The sequence below is a fragment of the Arvicola amphibius genome, chromosome 2 (genome assembly GCF_903992535.2).
Source record: "Arvicola amphibius chromosome 2, mArvAmp1.2, whole genome shotgun sequence".
NCBI lineage: Eukaryota > Metazoa > Chordata > Mammalia > Rodentia > Cricetidae > Arvicola > Arvicola amphibius.
The window spans coordinates 180,981,566-181,006,661 of record NC_052048.2 but is presented as its reverse complement, the minus strand read 5'-3'; the positions used below and the strand labels follow the sequence as shown (position 1 = coordinate 181,006,661).

General features: G+C 41.3%; 1 protein-coding gene across 1 annotated transcript in view; it reads right to left on the bottom strand.

The window, feature by feature from the left end:
• The window catches only part of Exoc4 (exocyst complex component 4), a 722,780-nt gene that overhangs the window by 30,425 nt on the left and 667,259 nt on the right, over positions 1-25,096 (bottom strand). Inside the window, exon 17 of the mRNA XM_038318719.1 lies at positions 23,877-24,036. Within this exon, the coding sequence (XP_038174647.1) occupies positions 23,877-24,036 (160 nt within the window). The remainder of the gene's footprint in view (positions 1-23,876; positions 24,037-25,096) is intronic.

Below are 25,096 nucleotides of genomic sequence, written 5' to 3'. Positions count from 1 at the left end.
GGTAGGGAAGCAAAGAAAAATGTAGAGCTCAATAAAATTAAGGAATCACACATGGAACATTCCCTAGCATGCCTATAAACTTACTATCGACTTATTAAAATGATCAAACTGAAAGATTCAGCAACACACGAAAGCACATAACAAAAAAATCATTGCAAACAGAAAACAAAGGAATTCTGTCACACTTCATTAGCTGTTTGAACTGAATGGATTTATTAATATAAGGAGAATTCATCCATTTGCAAATAAGTTTCCCTGTTCTGGTGTAAGATAGTCCTCCAGATCCTTGGAGCTGCCTGTCAGACTTCGAACTGGAGACAGCTGCCCTACTCTCCCAAGCATGATGCCCTCTCTTCCTTTAGCTCCAAGTTGTTTCGTCCTATTTAGTTTCACAAGCAATTCTTAATAACAGGATTACTGAACGGATTCCTTCATTTCTGGTCTGTCTGCCTTGTCGCAACCACGCGAGTTTGTGCTCCCCCACTCCCGGCTCTCTGCAGGGTGGGAGTGGAAGAATAGTTCTTTGTCACTCAATTTCTGTTCCTCGTACTTCCTCCAGGTAAACAGCTTTATTGTGATAAGATTCCCCTAACACACAACCTCCCAACTCGCATGTCCAATTAACCACTGGGTTACATATTTAAAGTATGTGGAATCATCGCCATAGGGAATTTTATATTTTCATTTCCCTAAAAGAAATCCTGTATTTTACAGCTACCACCACCCTGCCTCCATTCCCACCCACCTTATGTAAACACTAGTTTACTTTTGTCTCCTATAGGTTTTTTTCCTTTTCTGGTCTTTTTACAGCTGAAGAAATGTAGTCTTTTTCTTATTTGCTTAGAATAATATTTCATAATCTCTCCATGTACTTACAGAACTTATTAGTGCTTCAGTCTTATCACACCCACATATTGTTGTGATGTATGGCTACGTCACATTTTAAAGTCAACTTACCATGGGTGGACATAAGGCTTGTTCTCACATTTTGGCTACTGTGAAGAATGCGGCTCTCAGTGTTTGTGAAGATGCTTCTGCATGGAACTACGCTTTCGTTTCTCTTGGGTGTGTGCCTGGGAGCGAATCTTGTGAGCTGTATTTGATTCACTTTATTCTTAGGGATCTACACTGCTCCCATCACTGCATGGTGTGTTCACATTACTGTGGACAAGTGGGACCATATATTTGTCTTTCTAACTCTAAGAATAAAGTGACTTTTTATTCATCAATGTATACCTTCAATGGACAGTTAATATAAATGCAATGACTCATTTCTAGCTCACCTGTCCTGTGTACCCCAAACAAGTGAATTTTCCAGGAACTGCTTTAGATGCTAAAATAATTGGCATAACTTGGTTATATTTGCTCTGTTCATTAGGCAAATTTGTGTTAAGATGCTCCTAATGGTAGATGACTCCCAAGATATAAAAGCCTTAGAATGGGCAAATTCAACAGGGTCTACAAATGAGGGAGAGGCCGGCTGTACAGCAAAGAATGCACTTTACATAATGGGGTTGCACCATCTCTTCATGGGAAATGATTACCCAATAGATGAAGACCTTGGTCTAGGCAATGCTTTTCCCTTAGTGTTGTAACAAAACTACTGTGTGTATCCTGTGGCCATGAGGTCTGCTTTACTCTAGTCCCTCCTAAGTCTTCTGAAACACTGCTGAAGGGGCCCCAGGACCCTCTCATATTATTAGATTGACCAACATAGAACAATCTCAGGTGACAATCAAAGGTGTCTGGATTAAACCAGAGAGAGAATAGGACTTTGCAGATAAACCTCACAACCTTACTCCTCCTCTTCCTCCTCTTCTTTTTTTTTTTTTTTTTTTGTTTTTTGAGACAGGATTTCTCTGTAGCTTTGGAGCCTGTCCTGGAACTTGCTCTTGTAGACCAGGCTGGCCTTGAACTCACAGAGCTCCGCCTGCCTCTGCCTCCCGAGTGCTGGGATTAAAGGCGTGCGCCACCACCGCCCGGCTAAACCTCACTCTTCTTTGAACTGATCAGTGATACATTTTCTCTCTTTATCCAGGCATCTAAGGGGGCATTTTTACATTATGATCATAAACTCGGGGCTCAGGACCAGCACCTGCTCCCCCTGGGAAGGACTCAGCTCTGGAGACACGAGACAAGTACCAGGTTACACCTCCCCAAATAGCTGATGACACTCACGTTCTCATGGCAACACCTTCAGAACTAAGCCAGTTTCTATCCAGGCTGATTTAAGAGCCCCGTGCTCTGCTCAAGATTTGATTTTATTTTCCTGGAAAGAATTCTTTTCTATGACCTTTTATCTTCATATAGTCACAGTTCTTATATTTGTTTTGACTTATAGTTTAGTAGAATTTAGATAGTAATTAATTGTACTACAGTTTCAATTTTTAATTTCCTTAGGACAAAAAAGATTCAAATTGATGTGGGCAGAGCAGATATTTTATAGCTGAGTGAGAACAGAGCCATAGCAATATCAAAAGCTAATGAAACCGACAACGCCTACATTTGCTTAGTAACAAGGACAGGGCTGATCAGCTCAGACTTTCTCTGAGGACCTGATGTATAGAGAAGAAACATGGCTCTGTCTTTAAACTAAGGATATACTTGGCAGAGCCGGTAAAGGCCTGGGGCCAGGGCCTTGGGGGAGCTGTAGCTTCAGATCCTAAGAACCCAAATCTCCCCACTGTACAAAGCTATGGTTATCAGTCCCAAGGCTGCTGTATGCTCAGTCTATAATGCTCTTGAGATACTGTATTTACCTTATGCAACATTGTTTAATTAGCTAGTTTCTGCTGCCTTTGTCCTGTTTCTTCCCTGGAAATAGAATATAAGACGCTGTACTTCTTAATAAACTTGCTTGGCATAATAAACTCACATAAGCTTATTGAAGATCTCCTGATCTCAAATTTACCTATCTCCTTATCTTTCGGAAATCCTGGTTCTCTCTCTCAGGACTCCGTCATTAATGAATTACCTGCAAGTCCAGGTCACCATCCTGAATGTTGGCAGTACCAACCCATGCCCTAGGGTCCCAGACTGAATGGAGGGGGGGGGGGTGAACTAGTGGCTGCAGCAGTTTGCACTCCTAACAGCAGTGAATAAACTCTCCCTTTGTCCCACATCCATGCCCATATCTATTGCCATCTGTTTCTTTGGCCCATTTTGACTGGGTTAAAATGAAATTTCTAAGTAGTTTTAATTTGCATTTTACTGATGGCTAAAAATATTGAACATTTTTTAAGTCTCCCCACTATTTGCCTTTCTTCTTTTGAGAACTCTGTCCAGATCCATGCCTTATTTTTAAATTAGGATGTTTGTGTTCTTGGTGTTTAGGTTTTTAGTTCTTTGTATACTGTTGACGCTAATCCTCCTGCCGGGTGTATGGCTGGTACAGAATTTTTCTCATTCTGTAGTTTGCCTCTTGACTTGAATTGCCTTTGATGCACAAAAAGATTATTAGTTTCACATGGTCCAATTTGTCAACTGTTAGGCTTAATGCCTGTGCTACAGGGCCCTGTTAAGAAAGTCTTTGTCATGCTTATATGCTGAAGCATACATAGTCTCCACTTTCTTCTTTATTAGATTTGGGGTATCAGGTCTTCTGTCAAGGTCCTTGATCCACTTGGAATTGAATTTTGTGCAAGCTGAGAGATAGGGATCTAGTTCATATGTAGTTATGCAGATTGATCAGCATTTGCTGAAGATACTATCTTTTTTTCCAGTGTGTATTTTTGGCTTCTTTGTGAAAAACCAGGTGGCCATAGGTGGGTGAACTAGAATTGGTCCTCAATTCTAGTGTTTTTATATCAGCATCATGCTATTTTTATTATTACAGCTCTGTAGTATAACTCAAACCCAGGGATGATGATACCTCCAACAGTTCTTTTATCATTCTGGGTTGTTTGGCTAGCGTGTGTGTGTGTGTGTGTGTGTGTGTGTGTGTTTCTAAACGGAATTAAAGAATTTTTTCAGCTTCATGGTGGGAGTAGTTCATCAGAGTTCCCCTGCCACAGCAAGACAAATAATCCCTACTGAAAAGGGACAAACTGAGGAGCTGGAGAGATGATTCAGCAGTTAAGAGCACTGGTTGCTCTTCTGGAAAACCTATGTTCAATTCCCAGCACCTACATATGGCTGCTTATAACCATCTATAACTCCAGTCCCAGGGATCTAGCACCCTCTTCTGGTCTTTGTAGGTACCAAGCATGCATGTGGTATGCAAACAGAAATGCAGGTAAACACCTTCACACACACACACACACACACACACACACACACACACACACACACTAAATAAATAAATAATTTTTTTTAAAAAAAAGATACAAACTGTTCTTAAGCCATGAAAGCAGGTTTCACAGAAGAAAAAGATTCCATAGAAGAAAGAGAAAGCAAAACTTCCTTACTAGAATAAGTTCAGTACGGACTAAATGCAGGAATACTGGGGGGTAAAGATCTGTTGTGGAGAAGGAGAAGGAAAGGGGAGGAGAAAAGGATATAAGGGGAGGCAGGAGGAGAAGGAGTTTGCATTTTACTTCCTTAACTCAGGAGAGGTGTTAAATGAATTCACATTCCTGGCAGCCTTCAGCTTCACAGGAGGGCTAGAACACAGGAAACTATTATTTCTGGTAATTTAAGTATATGTTGTTAGTCAAAGTGACAGAGGAAAAAAATGAATACACTTTGGAAAAAAGCTTTTCTTTGACAGCAATCACCTCAAACGCTTTATTTTTGTGTGAGCCTCTCAAACCCTGAAACACTCACTTGTCACATTCAGGGTTAATTTTATGTTTCTTGGAATTGACTGAATCTGAAACAATACCGTGTAACACAGCACAATCGACCAACTCTTGATTTCTCCTACAAGGTCTAGCAGTGTTAGAAAGGCAGAAAGGCAGATAAAGAAACACCCAAATTACACTTAGTAAATTCTATTTTATGGCATTAGGAGAAAGCTCTCCTTACAGTGCATAATCTGAAAAGTCAGGCTTTTGCTGTGTGTGCATATGTAGCAGTCAGGGCCTCAGTGCAGAGAAAGGGTTGCTGAAAGGGTCCCCGAAACTCACACCAGCCTTTCCTCTGGCTATTTTATCCTCCTTCCTTTACAGTCTTAACCGTCACAGAACAGTTCCAAACATGCTTCTTCACGTCCCTGAATTAGTTCAATCAACTCTGAACAGTGTACCCAGCATCCTCTTTCTTTCCATAAAAATCTCTCTCTCTGAGCTGACCCCAAACCCTCATGGGAGAGCTGCCCCTCTCCCCACCCCTCACTACACAGGGAGGGGGGAGGAAGAACTGACCCTGAGGGCCTAGCTAAGAGGGTTGGCCCAACGGTGCGGACTGACCCTCAGTCAAGCCTGGAGTTGGCCCACCCTAATATCTACCTCATCTAGGATCTGCCGGAGCTCATGAAGGGCCTGGTCCTGGGGAATGACAGCTGCAGTGTCTTCATGACTCGGGGCGGCTGTAGGGTATCTGAGAGGAGTTCCTGTGAGGATCCAGGGATGATGGTGGACCAGAAACCAGAGGCCTTGAACCATGCCAGTGACTCACTGCTGTGAACATTGGACAGCAAGGCTTACTGGACAAAGGGTGTACTGTGGGACACACCAAGGCCCAGCACCACCAGAACAAATAAAGAGGCACTGGGGAGGAAGGAAATATGGAGGAGCAAAGAGGGCTTTTTTTCTTTTGTTTTTGTTTGGTTTGATATTCTAAAATTTTCTGGGTGGGGGAAGGCGCTGCTGGGGTGAGGGGAGGATATGGAGGGACTGGGAGGTGAATGGAATTAGGGTGTATGGTGTGAAATTCCCAAAGATTCAAAAAAGAAATTGTAAAAGAAAAACTAAAGAGAGAAAAGCCTTTATAATGTGACTGCTCTGAAGCGTGTGTTGTCTGATGCTGCATCAACCCAGTCTGTGCTTTAGTGTCCTTTCCTGGTTAAACTGTGTCCACACAGCACACCGCTGCTGGGTGCGGCCTCATGGCTCCTTCCTGTGTGCCCGCCGTCAGCCCCTCTTGCTTGGGTGACTGAACCTTATCTTTGGAGCGTGTTCTCTGAGGTCCAGGTTAGACTAATCAGATCTCCACATCAGACGTGGACAGGAACTCGGTCAGTCCCACCACAGTGCACATCCCGCCTGCTTCTAGCAACTTGTTCAGAAATGGACACAGAGAGGAAAAAGGACTTGCTCTGTGCCTCTGGACGAGAGAAAAGGTAACTACTTGAATTCAAGCTATGCATGTAATGTGCATTTTGGCTACTATCTTGCCACCACGGGGAGACAGGCTAGGCGGTACAGATAAGTAGATTCGAATAAATGCATGAGATACGGGGAGAAAAGGAGTCTAGCTGATATAGCTAGAATCCTGGGATAAAAGCAAGGCTAAAACCAGCTATTTCTTGCAACTCTCAGTTTCATGATTTAGTACATTTTTTTTTTTCCTTTTGGCTTAAGGGACTTTGAATTAGGTTTCTATTCCATGAAACCGAAAGTCTTCACAAAACATTGGGTGGGTCTAACGGTACCTGGCTGAGCTAAGGGTATCTGACCTGGATTCTGTCCAAAGATAAACCCTAACAAGCCATGCCTCCCACCATTACGCCTTCATTTAATCCCCTCTATGACAAACCTGGCAAGCTCTGTGACTTGCTCAGGAACAGCAGAAATGACTTGATGCAGGTAGTGGGGCTCAAGCTTCATAGAAGCCTAGTAGTTTCTGTTTCATGCTTTCAGAGCCCCACACTGCCAGGGGTGTGGTGTCCTGATAGACACTGAGAAGGTACACGGAGAAGGAGGCATTGTGAGACACTGTAAAGCGAGTGGGGGCCTAAGGATCCTGCATCCCCGCTGAGCCTGGGACTACAGTTAGCCCCAGCCAGCCACCAGACACGTGAGGCAAGCCACTGCAGACATTTCAGCCCCGCTGCCATCGGACTGCAGCCACTGGAGAGGCCAGGCTGTCTACAGAAGTTTACGGTGGACTTCAGTGACGGCTGTTTCAAGAGAACGGATACTGGTGGTTCTGTAGGTACTGAGTAAATGGGGTGCTTTATTACACAGAAATGACAACAGGGATAAATGTGTAGATTGAAAAATTAAGTTTTGGTTGGATAGTCAACCTTTATGGGTACAATTAAGTCCATTTTGCTTTTTATGAAAAAGAAAATTCTTGATAGTTATTTATAAGGGCATTATATTATTGACCAAGATAAAGAAAAAGGATAGGATCAAAATTTTAATGGAAATGAATAGTATGGGTAAACTGGCTTTTTCTGTGCATATATATATATATATGTATATATATATATATATATACATATATATATATATATATATATGCCATAGTCAGGATCCTCAGTTAGAGAAGGGTTTATTAAAAGAACACTGGGAAACTCATAGTTCCAAAAGAATGGGACTTAAGAAGTGAGCAAGAATAAGTCAATCCAGGTAGCAGCTAGAATCAAATAACTTCAAAATTCACCTTTGAAGTTAGCACTGCTGCTGCAGAGGGAGGGCCATGCCTTGCTCTGTTCCAGCATCCTACAGCCATGGTTGCTGCTACCACAGTTAACCAGAAGCTGCTCTTACTACATCATCTCCAGTGGCTTCTCTACTGCTCTGGACTCCGAGGGTCCAGCTGCCTGACCAGAGTCTGCAGTAGGTGCATTCAACTGGTCTAGACTGGATTCCATACAGGATTCAGGCCTTGATTTCTAGGATTTTAAGATAGAAGGCAAACTAGGTCTCTTTTCAAACCCAGGTGCTAAGCAATTCTGTCAATCATATGTAGCATTTTTCTTTTAAAAGGGACTTGGTTTATTACTGGTAAAACAAAAGACATAGTTCCTTGTGATTTAGACTAAAAACACTAGCGTTCTTGAGAATCTCAGCTGTCACCATTACTACCATACGCTAGGAGTTTACTGATTCTTTGGGATTGCTCTTGGTGGCAGCCTCGCTCTCTTTAGATCGCCTGGCTCAGTTTCCTCCCTGACTTAGACACTGTCAATGCTGCTGCAATATCAGGCCCTTTTGAGATCTCACACCCTTTCGCGTCTCATTTGATCCATCAATGATGATAGTCACTTCAAGATTGGACTTAGGTGTTATGCTAAAATCATTTCTCATAATCTTTTGAATGTGTTTTGTTTACCCTTGTATTATTTCTTTTTCTCATTGCAGGAGTAGACACATAAGAAAGCAATTTAAAGAGGGTTTACTTTGGCTCCCTGTTTGGCGGGGAAGTGGGAGGTGGCTGGTTATATTGCCTCCACAGCAAAGGGGAAAGCATCTTAGGGCTGGTATTCACGGTTTCTCCCTTCTATCCAGTCAGTAGAATGGTGCTCCTATATTTGGAGGGGGTCTTCCCTCCTTGGGCAAACCTCTTTGGAAATGATCTCACAAACATTTCCAGAGGTTTCTCTCCAAGGTAACTCTAAAACCTGTCAAGCTCATGATCACTGTTTGCCATTACATCCCTCTATCCTCCTGACCACTGTCTCCTCCGAGTTTCTCTCGGAGATGAGAAAAGGCTACTACACACCTCACATAAGCACTAGGACACCCCATCACCATTGTCTAGTAGAGTCAGTAAAGGCACCAGGGCTGTGGTTGTCTTCTTGAAATATAGCGCACCACCATAAGCCATCTAACATGACTTAGCTGCAGGCAGACCTGTCAGTGAATCATGGTCCTGTCATCTACCACTAGTTTAGATCCTGTGCTACTCTTTCAGAGACCTGATTTTTTCCACTTGCAAAAAAAGAAAAAGGAAGAAAGAAAGAAAGAAAGAAAGAAAGAGAGAGAGAAAGAAAGAAAGAGCTAAAGCTAACTCCTAAGCACATGAGGTTAGTGCAGGCTTCACTGAGATGATACATGCAAATCACATAAGTAGGGTGCCTTACACAAAGCGTGTGCTTAATCCATACTATCTTTCATAGAATTGCATTAACAAAGTAATACCAAATACTTATTTTAAACTCTATTGTTACTATCCAGGGCATAGAGAAAATGTGAATTGTTCTGACAGGTATAGAAGGGAAAGGGGATACAGTGCTCATGCTGGAGTATCCTGCCGGCTTACCACTGACAGGAAACACAGTAAAACTCTATCAACGATCCAAGCATCTCTATGTAGTCATGCCTTTCCTTGATGGAGGGGCAAACATCACACACTCCAGTTCTCACTGCAGTGAAAAGTTCTACAGTCCCTGTCAGCACCATTCTATTTTCATGTTCGGTTCCGATCATAAATGATAATTCAAAGAAAGAGATTAGTATTAGAAAAAGAATAAACTTAGCATTTCAAGAAAGGGAGGTGTGGTCTAAGAGATAAGGCAAGCCTCTCACTAGAACCTAGCAATCACTACTCAGGAATGGGCAGGGAATATTAGACAGGACAGGAAAGCACAAGACCAACCTCCACTGAGAAGACATGTGAACATGAATGGCTCATATTGTTAGGGTTTGACCAACTTCAGTTGCAGGCAGCAGGACGCTGACATGTGCTGACACTTTATGTTGGTTAGCGTGAACTCCCCGTGACACATCTGCCTGGTGAGGGCCCCTATACACAGTTGGCAAAAGGAATCTCTTTGCCCAGGTGAGCAATCTGAGAGGTCAGGATTTTCCAAGCTGATCAGTACAGGTCCTAGTGGAAGGGAGGGGCTGAAGAAAGAAGCTGCGAGAACTGCTGGAAACCTGCGTTACTTTTCATTTAAAACAGGGGAAGAACAATTCCAGGCTGTGGTTTAAGAAAGCACTGTTTCTGGTGAAAAGAAGCCGAGGACTCCTGAGAACCAATGTGCCCTTCTGCATAGCACCAGGTAAAGAGCGGAGGCTCATTAGGGGAGCTGGCCAGTAGTTGCTAGCCAATAGCTACAGAGCTTTTAACTAAGGCAATCAGCTCCCTGGCAGACATATGCTTCTCTTGTTCAAATGCTATTTATGTGTTATTATCATTTCAATACCTACGTCCCTGGAGAACTAAGAAAACCAAGAAATGGAAAAAAAATCCAAATTTCTGGAAAAAAATTCCTATACCCCATAATTAAAGTTAACAAAAGAAAACAGACAGACTGCCACATCCACGGAGCAGAGAGAAGCTGAGAGGCTTCAAATGACTGATTTACCACAGCAAGTAATTACTTTATGTTTCTCACAAACATTTGAAACCTATTATTACTTTCACAGCAGCACATCAACAGAAGACTGTCACCTAAGGGAGAAATGGGGAACTGGGCTGTAATTAATTTCTGGTCGAATATATCACGAAGCCTTTAATGTTGTCAATAAAAGGCTCTAGCCACTAAAAATCCCCAGCCTCTCCCTCCTCCCCCATCCCCGATACCTCCAAAATATTTAATCAGCTTCTCTGTGAAACAGATTGCCTAAAGGGGAGTGACACACAGTGCTCAGGACTGCTCAAAAGTTGGGGCCATTGATCCTTCTTCCCGACTCCGGGTATGGAGACAGGGAAGTCAATCAAGTGCTGGCCTCTCCTACCCCCACTTGGGCTTCTCTCATTTCACTCCATGTGCAGGTGAAGAAAATAGAAGGCACAGTTCTTTGGAGGAATCTGCACATGCAGATGCCAGGCAACAGAAATCATTACAGCAGCAACTGAAGCCTGTGTCTTTAAAGGTTAGAACACAAAGATTAAGAGTGCCTCCGGGGAAAAGTGCAGTGGCTGATCTGAATAAAACCTTTCCATCAGCTGGAAAAGCACAGCACAGCAGATGAAGAACTTGGGTGGATGTGACATTTATGTTTTTGAGTACCCACATGTTTATTTTGTCAATTACTGTTTGGAGCCTACTAAGACCTTTATAGGTCATACGCAGGCAGTAGCTGCCGTTGGGAGTATCTATCTGTCTTGCTCTTATGCAGGTATTTGAGCAAATGCTACGAGCATGGTTTTGACTACGGATAGACATGGGCCTATACGACTTCCTCCCTAATTAATTAATTAATTAATTCACATGTGCATTAGTTGGAGAGCCAGTAAAGAACTGCACCTCTCAGAAATCTTCGGCTTCTTTATGGAAGCAGACCGGAATGGATTCCTTTTCTTTGAAAACCTCTTTCAAGAACTAGAGGCAGAAGCAGAGTGCCAAGCCTCTGAATCCCATCTCTGGTGCTATGTCATGTGACAGCTAATCTAGTCAAAAACATTTTATAGATGGAAATACTTCAGCCAAAAGAGTAGCGATTACTCACTCAAGTTCATATAACAATTAAGGGCTAAATTTGCTAGTCATCCACTAGGCAAATGAAATAGACACATCTTTTCTTGTAACAGAGTTATGCCCCCATGAATCAATTGTACTGTAAGATGCAAATGCATTTACGATACTAACGAATGGTTTGTAATAGCTCACTTAGCCTAGCCAGCCTTAGTTGTACTTGTAACACCTATACTCACCTCCAGTTGGGCAGAATCATGACACAACATCTCTGTTTTTCAATAATGCTTTGTATCTCAGGTACATTACTGAGTATGTTACTCAAAGTGAGAAACAGAATTGTTGAATGGAAGAAGCCTTAGGAGAAATCCCGAGCATGAACCCATCCTCTCCCCGCCTTCCAAGTACAGAAATTCTGGCTTAGATATACTTTGCCACCACTAGGTTGTAAAATCTAAGTCAGGCCTTCACTCAACTCCAGTGCTCCAGGCACTGTCTCCATTCCGCACACAAATGCAGAAGACATAATGACTGCCCTGCAGGCTGGTTTCAAGGACATTACTTAATCCAGGTTAGCATTTTTAGTCATTCTGACTTGCTTTGCCTTTGTGGTAGTGGAAGGAGGGCAAGGAAAAAGATTGAGGGAGAGGGAGAACATGAGCAAGTCTTAAACCAGAATAAGAGGGTGGGCTTTGATAGAAGGATTTGTATGGATTTCAAAAGATGGGAGGTCAGGTCAGTATTTCTCCTGGGCTGTCCAGGAACTGTTCACATGAGGACTCTCAAGCTACATATATATGCCTAGGTAAACTCTCAACCATCTACCTAGAATTTTTAGGGACAGAGTCCAAGAGTCCATGGAGAAACCAGTATCCCTTCTCTTGCCTTTGGGATTCACTTGTTAGCTGCTTGTTGTCCTAGCAGTGCAGGTGTATGCATTTGGGAGCAAAGCGAAGTTTGTCAGGAAAATGGCTGAGCAAGTGCATGGACGAGGCAGGGTCTAGGGCAGTGAGCAAGTGCTACTCCATGACAGGCGTCTGGGAAGCCAACAGAGGAAGGCTGAGCAAAACTAACTCTGACACAGGTCAGGGGGGAGGAATCTGCAGAACTCTCTAAATTGCTAAGTAAAGCTATTTAATCTTCTCCCTGCCTTCTAAATACTTAGCTTTACATCTATGGATAAATGTAGCTCTCATCCCTTATCAAGCAGTCTCTTTTTGCAGCGGATGGAAACCATTATAGCAAGCTATAACTGCTCACAAAGCAAAGAACAAATAACGGGGGGATGCCCAGCCCTAGTAGACACATCTACAGTGAAACCCCAACACAAGGCTCAGGAAACATCATAGAAGAGGGGGCAGAGAGATGCATGGGCCAGAGGGCCAGGATGTCTGCTGGGAGCCTGCCTTCTCTAAAGGACAGGGAAGCTGTACCCTTAACATATAAACAATATGGAGCCTAAACAAGACTTGAACAACATTTGATATGCAGTGTGGACGGGGGAAATATTACAAGAGCCCACTCCTAGATGAATAGCTATAGGCAATTAGTGACTGCTGACATGGGGGGAATCAGTCTTCCCCAGGGGTCAGCATCTGGGTATCTAAAACCATTTAATCAGTTCTAAAAATATATACCTATAAGCAACATCAATGGACACAGACATTTGCAGTTATACATTTATCTCTATCTATCTATCTATCTATCTATCTATCTATCTATCTATCTATCTATCTATCTATCTATCTATCTATCTATCTACATGTATGTATGTATGTATGCATGCATGTATGTATGTATTTATGTATGTATGTAATGGGAACATTAAATGAAAAAAATCTAGTCAGCAAATGCCATAGAATGAGTAGGGAAAAACATAACTAGAAAAAAATAAAGGAAAAGAATATATTTGTACGTTAGAGTCTAATTGAAAAATATATAAAACAGAAACCTGATGTTTTACCAGAATGATAGCTTTAACTTCACATGGCTTATTGAAGTCCAGTAACCCAAGTGTTATCCTATATCTATTATTATATGAACTGCGGATTTACTTAACCTCTGAAATGTCTCCCCTTTTATCTGTAAGATGTGATAATAACAGCTACACACACATTCTTAAAGAACCAAGGTGGAGAAAGCATTTGCTACAGTGCATACACCCAGCTCAGCTATAGAACAACAATAATCATTCACTACAGTGCATACACTCAGCTCAGCTATAGAACAACAACAATAAGTACCCTCACTTTATTTACCACAGTAGTGTATCTTCATTATCATACACAAAAGTAACAAATTTAGCCTTGAAGATAATTTACACCAAATCCAATTGTCTTTTAGGAGCTGCCCTTGTTTTAGAGAAAGCACTTTATTATCACAGGTCTATAAGGTTAGGTGTAAAAATTATTTCTGAGCAATCTATTTGCATTTGTTGATGAATGCTCCCTGAAACAAATACAATTCATGTATACAAAAATATTTCCAAGCCCAGAACATGTTTATAAATACTTTCAATTTATGTGAGCCTATTACAAAGAAGAGAAAGTAAATTATGAGACAAACTGTAGACACCCAGAAACGAACCCTAAACAGAATCCTGACAAGAACTTTATGGTTCTGTAAGAAGGGAGAATGTACTAATAAAAACTGTAAGTAATAAAATATTAAAAGGCAGGGAAAAGTGAAAACTAACCACATAAACCATTAATTTCAGAATACAGATAATCAGAAAAATCTAGATTACAAAGAGAGAGAACAATATCACACATTATGGAAGACTTGAGAGCAAACCTGTTTTGTTCACCATGACTATGTGGCTTCCGTTCAGCGTCGGGGTTTGGTCTTTAAAGATCAGGAAAGGGGGGAAGCAAAGAGGGAGAGGAAGGGATGCAGAGGGCACTTCCCGTGTGTGTGTGTGTGTGTGTGTGTGATTTAGTCTAGAGAACAACTTTAGACCTCATTCCTCAGTTGTCATCCAACTTCTTTTTGAAAAATACAGAACTTATTAAGTTAGTGAGGCTGGAGAAGCCTCAGGAATCTGTCTCCACCTCCTCAACGCCGGAATGACAAGTGTGGACCACTACACTCAGATACTTTTCTATGTGTTCTGGGGATTGAACTCAGGTCCTACACCCTAAATCACTTTACTGAAAGGACTGTCTCCTTGGTCTGTGCGTCTGAATTTCAAGCATGTAAAATTCCACACTACACTACATCTTGATTCAGAAAATAAGAAAGGGGTCAGCTTCCAGGTTTTAGTAAGAATTCTAGAGTAATAAGTGGCCATAGAACAGTCTAACTCAGCCCTTTCCTGGTAAAAACATGACCTCATTGGCAGGGTTACATAAGCAACAATGGAAAGACTGTCACTGTCTGCCAGTAATCTTGAGGAACCCCAAGTTATACACTGACTGTAGATTATCATGACAAGAACGGATAATTTAGGGAAATCTTATTTAATCAAGGTCTTCACACACACACACACACACACACACACACACACACACACACACACACACACGGCATATCTATGGGAACTCAAACATTAATTACAGACAGACATTTTTCTGGGAAGATTAGGAGTACTCATTGTTCTTGGGCGCTCTGTGGAGGATACACAAGCTGGCAAGGCATGCTCACCTGCATGCAAAGAGCCCCAATTAAATGATTAATTAGAGACCAATTAGTTGCTGCAATGTATGGGATCTACATAGGTATAATAAACTTAGAGAGACAAGACCAGAAGAAAATAATATAGGCAGACTGGGATCAAAAGTCAAAAGGAGGATAAATTAAAGAAAAGTAGCATTATTTAAATATACTTAAGAAAAGATCCTTAAGAAAACACTCTCAGAAATCAAATTATACACATTTTTGTTTTATGACTGAATTTTATTAATAGGTACCTTTCTTTATACTAGGTAGTAAAAGCTATAAAACTCATCACTTACCAGCTTTTCCTGGCTGCTAGGAGTCAGGGCTAGCTTTTTATCACTTCCCAGAACTTTTAGAGGTCATCCTCATTAAGAGAACTTTTTGTGAAAGACTAGCCGCTCTTATCTGATCACAAATCCAAATGGCTAACGGTCAAATGACGCACTAAAGGGAGACTTGCAAAAGAGGCAGGAGCCAGGAAGACATGGCTGTCAGCAGGGTAAAACTAGCTTAAAAGTGACCGGTGAGAAGAGTGCAGAGAACATTTTGCTTCTTTTCTCAGAAACAAAATTTCTCTTCTGGCCAAGCAAGGGGAGGCAGTCACTGTTTCAGCTCCATGCCTGAAGTCACTTCAGATCACAGGTCTGTACTGATGGCTGTGGGTGTTTCCAGTAGGTGGCAGTATGTCATCGCTAATTCTCTAGCAAGCTATGCCCTGGTCACTTCAGACAGGAAAACTTAACCTTCTGCAAAACCCACAGCATCCCTCTGTAGCAAGCCTATAGAAAATACATGTACATAACAGGCCCCATTCAACACTCTCCAGAGGAATTCAATATTCTCAGTCATGACAGAGATCATTCCTGGACAAAGTTCAAGGACAAAGCAAGGGTCCCACTTAGCATGTTTGGTGTCCAGGCTGGCCTCCTAACTCATTCTGTTACTTTGAGGAAGAATACGGGTAGGTGACCTCACCGGGGATGTGGAGGACTTAAAAAGAGATACACCTCTTGCCTTCATTGGGAGGGAGGAGGCCACGCCCATTGTTGGGAAAAGCAGGCAACAGCTAGGCTGTGTGCTTTGTTGACTTTTTTTTTTTTTTTTTTGGTATCATTATCTTTCTGTCTTGTCCTGTGAGCCAGACTCTCCAGAGTCACACTTGAATTCCTGTTCTCTGCCTTCCCCATTCAGTCATTCCTTAAGTCCAGCTAGTTTAAGTCCTTCACACTTCCCATCTGTTTCCATTCCAGCCAGCTCCAGGCCTACTCATCACCTACACACCACACCTTCAGCAATCACTTTCCAGTTGAGGACATTTATCTAGTGGAGGTCCTGAGATGAAGCCTTGCCTATGCAACTTTCATTCTACTGGGGTAGACAAGGTATGGATAAGCAGATATAAAATATGTTAGGTTCATAAGAAGAAATGAATTAGGGCAAGCGAGATGATATGTTTTGAGTTGTAGGCCTCATCTTCCACTATCCCTCACTTATGCTTGAATGGCTCTTTCCCCAACTCTGGATAGTTCCACTTGGTATTAAAATTAGGTATCACTTCCTTATAAGTCCTTCCTTGATTGTTCACCTCTCAGGGTCACTAGGGAAATGCAAAAATGCATAGGATATTTCCTTGACAAAGTTCTCTATTAATGTGAGTATAAAACCTGTGCTACTCATTTTCTGCGTCAAATCATTTGGGATGTTCAAAGCTTTAAAGCTCAACATTAAAAAAAAAACTCGCTGCAATATAATGCAGCTCCCACATAACTTCCATATTTGAAGTATAAAGTTCAAGATCATTTAATATGTTCATAGGGTTGCACAAGCACCTGCAGAATCCACTTTAGAACATGTGAGTCATTCCCCCCAAGCCCCTGAATCCACATCTTCATTTCCTCACACCCCCAAACAGTAGCGACTGCTAGCTCTACAGATTTGCCCATTTTGTACATTACATACAATCACACACACTGTAGCCACTCATGACCAGCTTCTTCCAATTAGCCTCATGTTTAAAGGTTCATCATATATTATGTGGCTGTATTTCATCCCATTTTATGGCCAGATAATATCTATTTTATGGAATCACATTTTGTTTATCCACCAGTTAATTATGAATAGCATTACTATGAAATTTGGGTAGAAAATTTTGAGTACATGTATTTTTCCGTTCTCTTGGGTAGAATTGTTGAGTCATAGGATAACTGTTTTGAAGAAAGGATAAACTGTTTTTCAAAGCTACTGCACCTTTCATTTTCCCAGTAGTATAAATGAGGCTTCTAGTTTCTCTATAGTCCTTTCAATACTTAAAACCTATTTATCTTGATTTTAAGTATATGGCTGTTTGCCTACATATATGTCTGCCCTTTGAGTGTGCACTGCCCATAGAGACCAGAAGAGGGCATTGGATCTCTCCTGGAACTGGAGTTATGGATGGTTTTAAGCCACTCTGTGGATGATGGGAATTGAACCTGGGTCCTCTAGAAGAGCAACCAGTACTCTTAACCAAAGATCCAGCTCTTTTCACGTTTTTCTTTTCCTTCTTCTTTAGCTGTTGCAGTCCTATGGGTATGAGTGGCACATCACTGTGTTTTGGTTTTCATTTCCCTAATTTCAAATGATGCTGACCATCTTTTCATGCTCAACATATATCATCCACTTGTAGATCTTCATGACAGAAATATCTTTGACAACAATTTAAGAGACTATTATTTATAATAGATTTGAATCACAAAAAGTTGAGAAGTTAGTACAGACTTCTCAAGTAATTTATATTCATTATTCCCACTAATAACATCTTATATTAGTATGGCACATTTATCACAACTAATGAACCAATATTAGTATGCCATCATCAACTACAGCCCAACTTCGTTCAGACTTCCTTTGTGTTTACTGCACATTCTTTCTATTCTCAGACCCCATCCAGGATAGGACAGATTTAGCTGTCATGTCTCTTGGGCTCCTTATGGCTGAGATAGCTTCACTAACTATTTTGTTTCTAATGACTTTGATGCTACGGAGAAGTGCTAGTCAAGTATTTTATGGCTTCCCTTGCATAAGAATCTTTCTCGTGTCTTTCTCATGATTTGAATGTAACATGGGCTTGGGGAAAGACTACAGAGGTAAAGTACCAATTTTATCACATGGTATCAAAGCCACATATTGTGAACATGATTCATACATGTTGATATTGACCTTGATAAATGAGAGGCTGACAATCTGCCCTTTATTATGTTGTAGTACAGACATTTTGGTTTCATTTCATTTGCTCTAATCACATCTAGGCTACTACAAAATAAGAGAAACCTGTTTCACTTGAGGATGATGCCTACTTTAGACAAATTACATAGGAAAGATGAAGGACTACAGACCAAGATATTTTAAGCCTCTGGTCAAGTCTAAGAGCAGCCAGTTCTCTGCACTGAGCTAATGTAACCCAGGAACGACACTCGACACAAAGCACCCTTTTCAAGTCTCCTCTGGACTCCAAGACATCTCCTTTCCCAAGCCACTCACCTTCCTCAGCAGCTGTTCGCTCATTCTCTGCTGCTTCTTTTTCAGCTCCCAGCATCGAAACGCAAGGCAGTCACTAGGCCCAGTTCTCAGACAGCATCTTTTTTTTCTCTACTTGTTTTCCCAGCAAGACCTCACTTCTTACTTTTTCTTTTGACTTCAAACCCTATGTATAAGCTAATGGTTCCCAAGCTCTTCTCTCTAGGCCAGACTCTCCTATACTCCAGGTTTCTTACTCAAGCCCCTCCTATCTCCTCCATTCATATCTATAGAAGGCATATCAAACTAAATGTATCAAACTCAAGCTCTTGGTATCCCCCCCATCCACCCAAACTCAACTAGCTTTACCCATAGTCTGCTTCAGGGCATTAAACACTCATTGCTTTGACTTGCTCAGAAGAAAACAGAGTCACTGGTTCACCCTGTCGACTAGATCGAGAGCAACCTAGCTGACCTCTCCTCCTTTTCCCCAGTTCTGACTTGGTTTGGATCACCGCTGTTCATCTGGAGAACAACTGCTATTTTCTAATGGATCCTTCTCTTTATGTGCTAGCTTCTCGCCAGTGCTCTGATTTTCATAGGCGCAGACAGGAGGATTCAGACTGTGGTACTCTTCTGCCTTCAACTCATTAGCAGTTTTCTACTTCCCAGTAAAAGTGGATGGCATTACAATGACCTTCAAGATCTTAGCTCCTTTGCACACATTTATGATCTTACCTCTCCCTGCTTGTTCTAGCCATACTCACCTTCCTACTGCTTTCCCAGTCAAGCATCCCCCCTCCCTCTGCCCCCACTGGGTCTGCATCCTTAGACTCCCTTTCTTATATGGTCTTTCCCTAGATACACTAAACACATGTTCCCTCTAGGGCTTTCATGAACACTGAAATTATACCCTGGCACTCTCAATTTTCATTTCTAAGCTTGGTTTTTTATAACAGCATGTCTGAAAAACTGACACATTTTGCATTTTATCTACTAGTTTGTATTTTGCCTCACAAAAATGCAGGTTCATCAGAATTGACACACTCATCTTCTGAATTACTTTGCAGTTTACCTATCTATTAGTTTATACTTTGCCCCACAACAATGCAAGTTCCTCCAGGGCATGACCCAGAGAGGACACACTTTCAAAAAGTATCTGTTCACTGACTAAAGGGATAATGTAAAGAAATGTTTTATTCTCCATTTTAGAATTGGTTTCCTTGCCACTTCTGAACCTCGGCTTTCATTTCCTTCTCTTTGTGATTTTTTTAAAAGATTTATTTATGTACTATGAATAGTGTTCTGCCTGCATGTGTCCTTGCAAGCCAGAAGAGGACACCAGATCTCATTACAAATGGTTGTGAGCCACCATGTGATTGCTGGGAATTGAACTCAGGACCTCTGGAAGAGCAGTAAGTGCTCTTAACCTATGAACCACCTCTTCAGCCCTCTTTGTGATGTTTAAATGAAGATATTTGTTTAAAAAAATGCAAAAATGGTGTGTGTGGGTGGGTGGGGAGGAAGTGGCCATAAAGCAAGAAGCAAAGCAGTGTGGGAAATGCATAACAAAAGGAAGAATTGCCAGGCTTCAAAGCCAGCACTAGGACACCAGTGAGTTCCAGGGCAGCCTGGTTTTCATAGCAAGTTCCAGGCCAGCCAGTGCTATATATTGAGACCCTAGCTCCAAAAACTAAATAAAAACAAAAACCAAAAAAATGCCCCAAACAAACAAAAATTATAGATATCCAAACCAAAACCAAAACCAACCAACCAAACAAACAAACAAAAAACACCCAACAAAACTCATACCAAATCCAAACAAATAATCTACCCCCAAAAGAAGGAAGACTTGACAGAGAGAAGAGGAGAGGACCTGGGGGGAAAACTCTGGGGTATTCTTATTGAACAAGGGCTTCACCTCATCTACAAAGACTGCAAGACAAATCCTATCACAGACCTTGCTACACTCTTGCTGCACTCTCTGTCTTCCTACCACATGGTCCATGGTGGCTTTGGTGGCTTATTTCTGTATATGAACACTGTAGCTCAAGTTCAGATGAGCTGTGATGGATGTAAACACACAAACACACACACACACACACACACACACACACACACACATTTAGAGACCCCCAAAATTTCCAGTTAATCTGCTCTAATTTTCTTGGGCAGAAGTTCTTTTTGATTCCAAAAATCAACAGTGGGATAAAGAGTCAAAACTACAGCAAAACAGAAATGATCATCACCATGGAGGACAGAGCCCTCAGTAATCCTGGCAATGTCCAGGCTGTCTTGATTCTCTGCTCACCTTATCTATCCTAGTAGAGATCTGAGGGCAGTATGTATAAAGAGATAGACGGCCATGCCCCATCAGGAGAATCAGCAGAAGTAGAATCATTCCATATCCATCAATTCTTTTGTACAGAAGGATGCTATATTTTTGACTGGCCAGGAAGGCAGCTAAAACCCACAAGTGCTATACACCTTCTTGTTAAGTCAGTTTTCTGACGCATGGTGACTGGTGATTAATTACTGGTTAGAAGATAACATTTCTATAGAGTCCCTGGAAACACAAATGCCGTTATCCATGCTTGATTAGACACCGCTTGAGGAATAGCGAGGCACGCTGCTGCAGTCTGTTAATTCTGCCTATTTTGGTATCTATTTTACACAGCTTCAAATTTGGTAGAATTGATGGAGCCCATTTCAGAAAACCAACTCCTATCTCAAAAAGGAGGGGAAAAATAAGGCTATAAAATACGTTCACATGAGAACAAGCGCAAATAAGAAAGGAAGAGACCATGGACTGGCAGGGCTACATTACCACTTTTGGTACTAGCTTCTGTTTTATAAAACTGAGACACTCTTGTTCCTTACAAGTAGATAGAAAATCGACTATATTGCTGACTAAAACTATCAGGACCGAGAGCCTAACTAGTCATTTTATAAACTCTTCGTCAGCCTTGAGCTGGAATCTACTCACGTTCTCACCACGTCTAGTGATCATTTACTCTGTTCCAAGCACTGAGGAAACAGTGTGAAACTGACCATTTAGTAAGGAGAAACGGTCTCTGAACCTTCTGGAGCATAGAATCCATGCTACATGCTCATACCAGCTTGCATAATCCATTACAGAATAGGGTAACATTGGACACTCCCTCCCTGGTGGTCATGTTCACCTTTTACCTACTCCTCGGACATAATTCAGAAATCCAACTGTGAAAGGCGTGACTGAGTTGCCATTCAATCACATCCTGCAGAAGCCCTTCACTGGAACACGGCCGCTGATGCCAATCTCAGTGCTGCCCCGGCAGTGCTCAGGAAGCAGACGCTGTTTTCTCAGTACGTGTTTGGGCCCCATACTGTCTGCCAAGAACTGTGTTAATTTACTTATTTCAGCTAAATAAAAAAAATCATTTAAAAAAAGATGATTGAATTTAGGAATTATATTCCTCAGAGAATTAGTAATGGCTCTTTGTATCCCTCAGGCCTCCATGTTCTTAACTTCCCCTTGTCAATGTTATTATGGATAGACTAATTCAATAATGAGATCATTTCCCCTAAGAGCGGCCAAATAAATGCAGCATTCAGTCACACCTGGTTTCTCTAATTTGAACAAGCAAGGCTTTCCACCAAATCTATCCTAAAACATGGAATTTAATGAACACACACACACACACACACACACACACACACACACACACACACTTTCCTGCAAACAGAGAAAAAATATAGGGGAAGAGAGGAGCAGAGAAGCAAATGGGTAGTGATACAACATATAGATCAGAGAAGGAAAGTTAAAAGGATTATATGTGGGCTACTTTCAAAGCAAAGAGCCCCAGTACAAATGTCATCATCACTATCAAAGTCACATGGTGCTGTATAATTCTCTTAAGTACTCAAAAACTGTTTCAATTTTTCCTGAACTTCTAGAGGAATCTCAAAGTCAAATGGAAAAAACAGAAATAACAAATAAGCAGAAACATTCTAGACTACTAAAAGCAAAGATTTTCCTAGCTAAAAAGGTTTAAAAAATGAAATTTATGGACTAACTCACCTAACTGTAAGTAACAGAGCATGGGGGGGAAAGGGAGGTTTGCTAATGTACTGTTATCCGAATGCTACAAAACAGCTTGAACTGTCAGTAAAGCACCAAAGGTTTGATTATTTAATGTACAATGTGGAGACCAACTGGAGTAAAATAAAATTAACCCTCATATTTGAAAAAGTGTCTTAAGAGAGAGCATTAAGAATTGAGACAAGTGAACCTTGAGAATTAAAAGGGCAATGACTCCTCTCCCTGTTGGAAGAAAACTGGACGGGTCTCAACTGGGTCAAATTAGAAGCAGCATCAGAACAGGCACATGCAAAGCTGACCCCAGTACTTGTTCATCATTTGAAATGTACTGACATCCAAATGTGGTTAGAAAACAAGTTCCTGTTAATTTATACCATGGATTTTGTTCACTTATTGAAAGTAATGTTTTCTAGAAGCATTAGTATTCGAAAAATCATGTTTTCAAAGATTATTATTGATATGGTAAAATGCAAGGAGTACATTTAAGTTACATTAACACAGTCCCAATTTTGTAAAAAGAGAAATCATATGCATGTGTACGTGTGAAAAGTCACATACTTTTGTATTGTGTACATGTACTCAAAGGCAGGAGAAGATAGGCCAGATATCACTATCTGCAGGCCAAAGGATTATCACCTTACATTTACTGTGAAATGTTTTATATTACTCTTTCACTCAGTAAAAAGTCACCAATGTAATAGTATGAAAAACATAAGTTTGAGGCCAGTGAGACAGTTCAGCAGGTAAAGATACTTGTCACCAAGACTGATGATGCAATTTCAATGCGAGAGCCTACACGGTGGAAGGACAGAACCACAGGTTCTCCTCCGGTCTACCTCCACACACACTCTATGGTATACACTCCCCTATCCCACTCTTCCCTACCTCTGTCATAAAATAAATAAAAGTAAAAAATATTTTTAAATAGAATTTAGGTTAGGCAGTGGGAAAACTACTTTCTACAGTGATGTTAAACTTTGAACAGAGTTTTGTAGAACTAGTGTCTCTGTCATTTGAGAATGCTGCCTTCTTTGTGTGTGTGTGTGTGTGTGTGTGTGTGTGTGTGATAGGAATGCTTATGAGGATGCTTGCTTGAACGGATGTGTGTGCTTACATATGTAGGCCTAGCTCCCTCTTCATTCTTTTACCTTATTCATGAAGGCTGGGTCTCCCAATCAAAGCCACATCTTGGTCTAGGGAATCTGAGTCTCTTCCTACCAAGGCTGGGACTACAGGGGCTGCCACAGCCACTCACATGACATCTACATGGATTCTGAAGATTTAAACTCTGGTCCTCTTGCTTGCACAAGTGCTTGAACTGCTGAACTATTTCTCCAGCCACATTTTTTGTTTTTGTTTTGTTTTTTTTTAAAATAAGGTTTTTAGCAAAGAGAAGCTCACTATAGGCAACGAGCTTCAGAGTAAGAAATCTAGCCCAGTATTCCCCTGTACCTTGCAAAGTCCAGATCTGCCTCCCGTGACATAGTGATGTTGGTCAAATTCTGCTGAAGAACAAAAATGTTCCTACACATTTTCTTGATGCCAGACTCACTGATGCGCCGGAAGTACTGGGCCCCATTAATGAGGATGCAGGAGATGAGGTGTCCCAGACCTGAGGGGTCAGCACAGTGCAGAGAGAAGACAAGAAAGATATATTAGGGCATCTTGCTTAAACTTGAACATACTATTGTTCTTTTTCTTCCTCCACAGGTTTAAACGACTCAAGAAAAACATGTAGCCCAACTGCCATAGCAAATCTTACAATAATTTTATGATACTTCTACACAGTTTTAGTAGCTGGGAATGGGAAACTTATCGTAGTCAGCTAAATTTGGCATATTCACAGCCCAGCATTGTAATGCTTACCTAAAGTCTTACCATAAGGGCTTCAAGAAAAAGCCAGGGTGCTATAAGCTAAGGACAGACAAAGGAACTTCACTGTATGTGCACATATTTGGAGAGATCTGTTTGGTCTCTTCTACTCATGAAACAGAGGAAAATACACATTTGGCTCGGAACATAATTGGGAGCCTACATATATAAAAACAAGTCAGTCCTAAGTTGAACACTATAAACAAAAATGCTAATATCTGGCTTTCTATCGTTAGTTGTCTTCTAGTAACTCATCAAAATAACAAACACGAGGGAGAAAGGAGGGGCACCTACTGTATGTTTTCTGGGCCTTTTAGGTAACATGGAGTTGTTCCTTTGGCCATACACATACAAATCTACAAGAAAGGTGATGTTGTAGACATCAAGGAAATGGATACTGTACAAAAAAGAAGGCCCCATAAGTGTTACCACAGCAAAACCAGAAGCGTTTTCTACAGTGTCATCCAGCATGCCATGGGCATCACTGTGAACAAGGAAGTGAAAGGCTAGATTCTTGCCAAGAGAATTAATGAGCAGACTGAGCACATCAAGTACGCGAAGAGCTGAAACAGCTTTCTGAAGTGCGTGGAGGAAAACGATGAGAAGAAAAGGAAAACCAAAGGCATCCAGGGTCAGTTGAAGCACCAACCTGCTCTACCCAGAGAAGCACGCCTTGTGAGAACTAACGGAAAGAAGCACAAGCAGCTGGAACCCATTGTATACAAAAGTACAAAAAGAAATAAAGGACCTGGATGGTAAACAAACAAACAAACAAACAACAACAAAAATGCCAGTTAAAA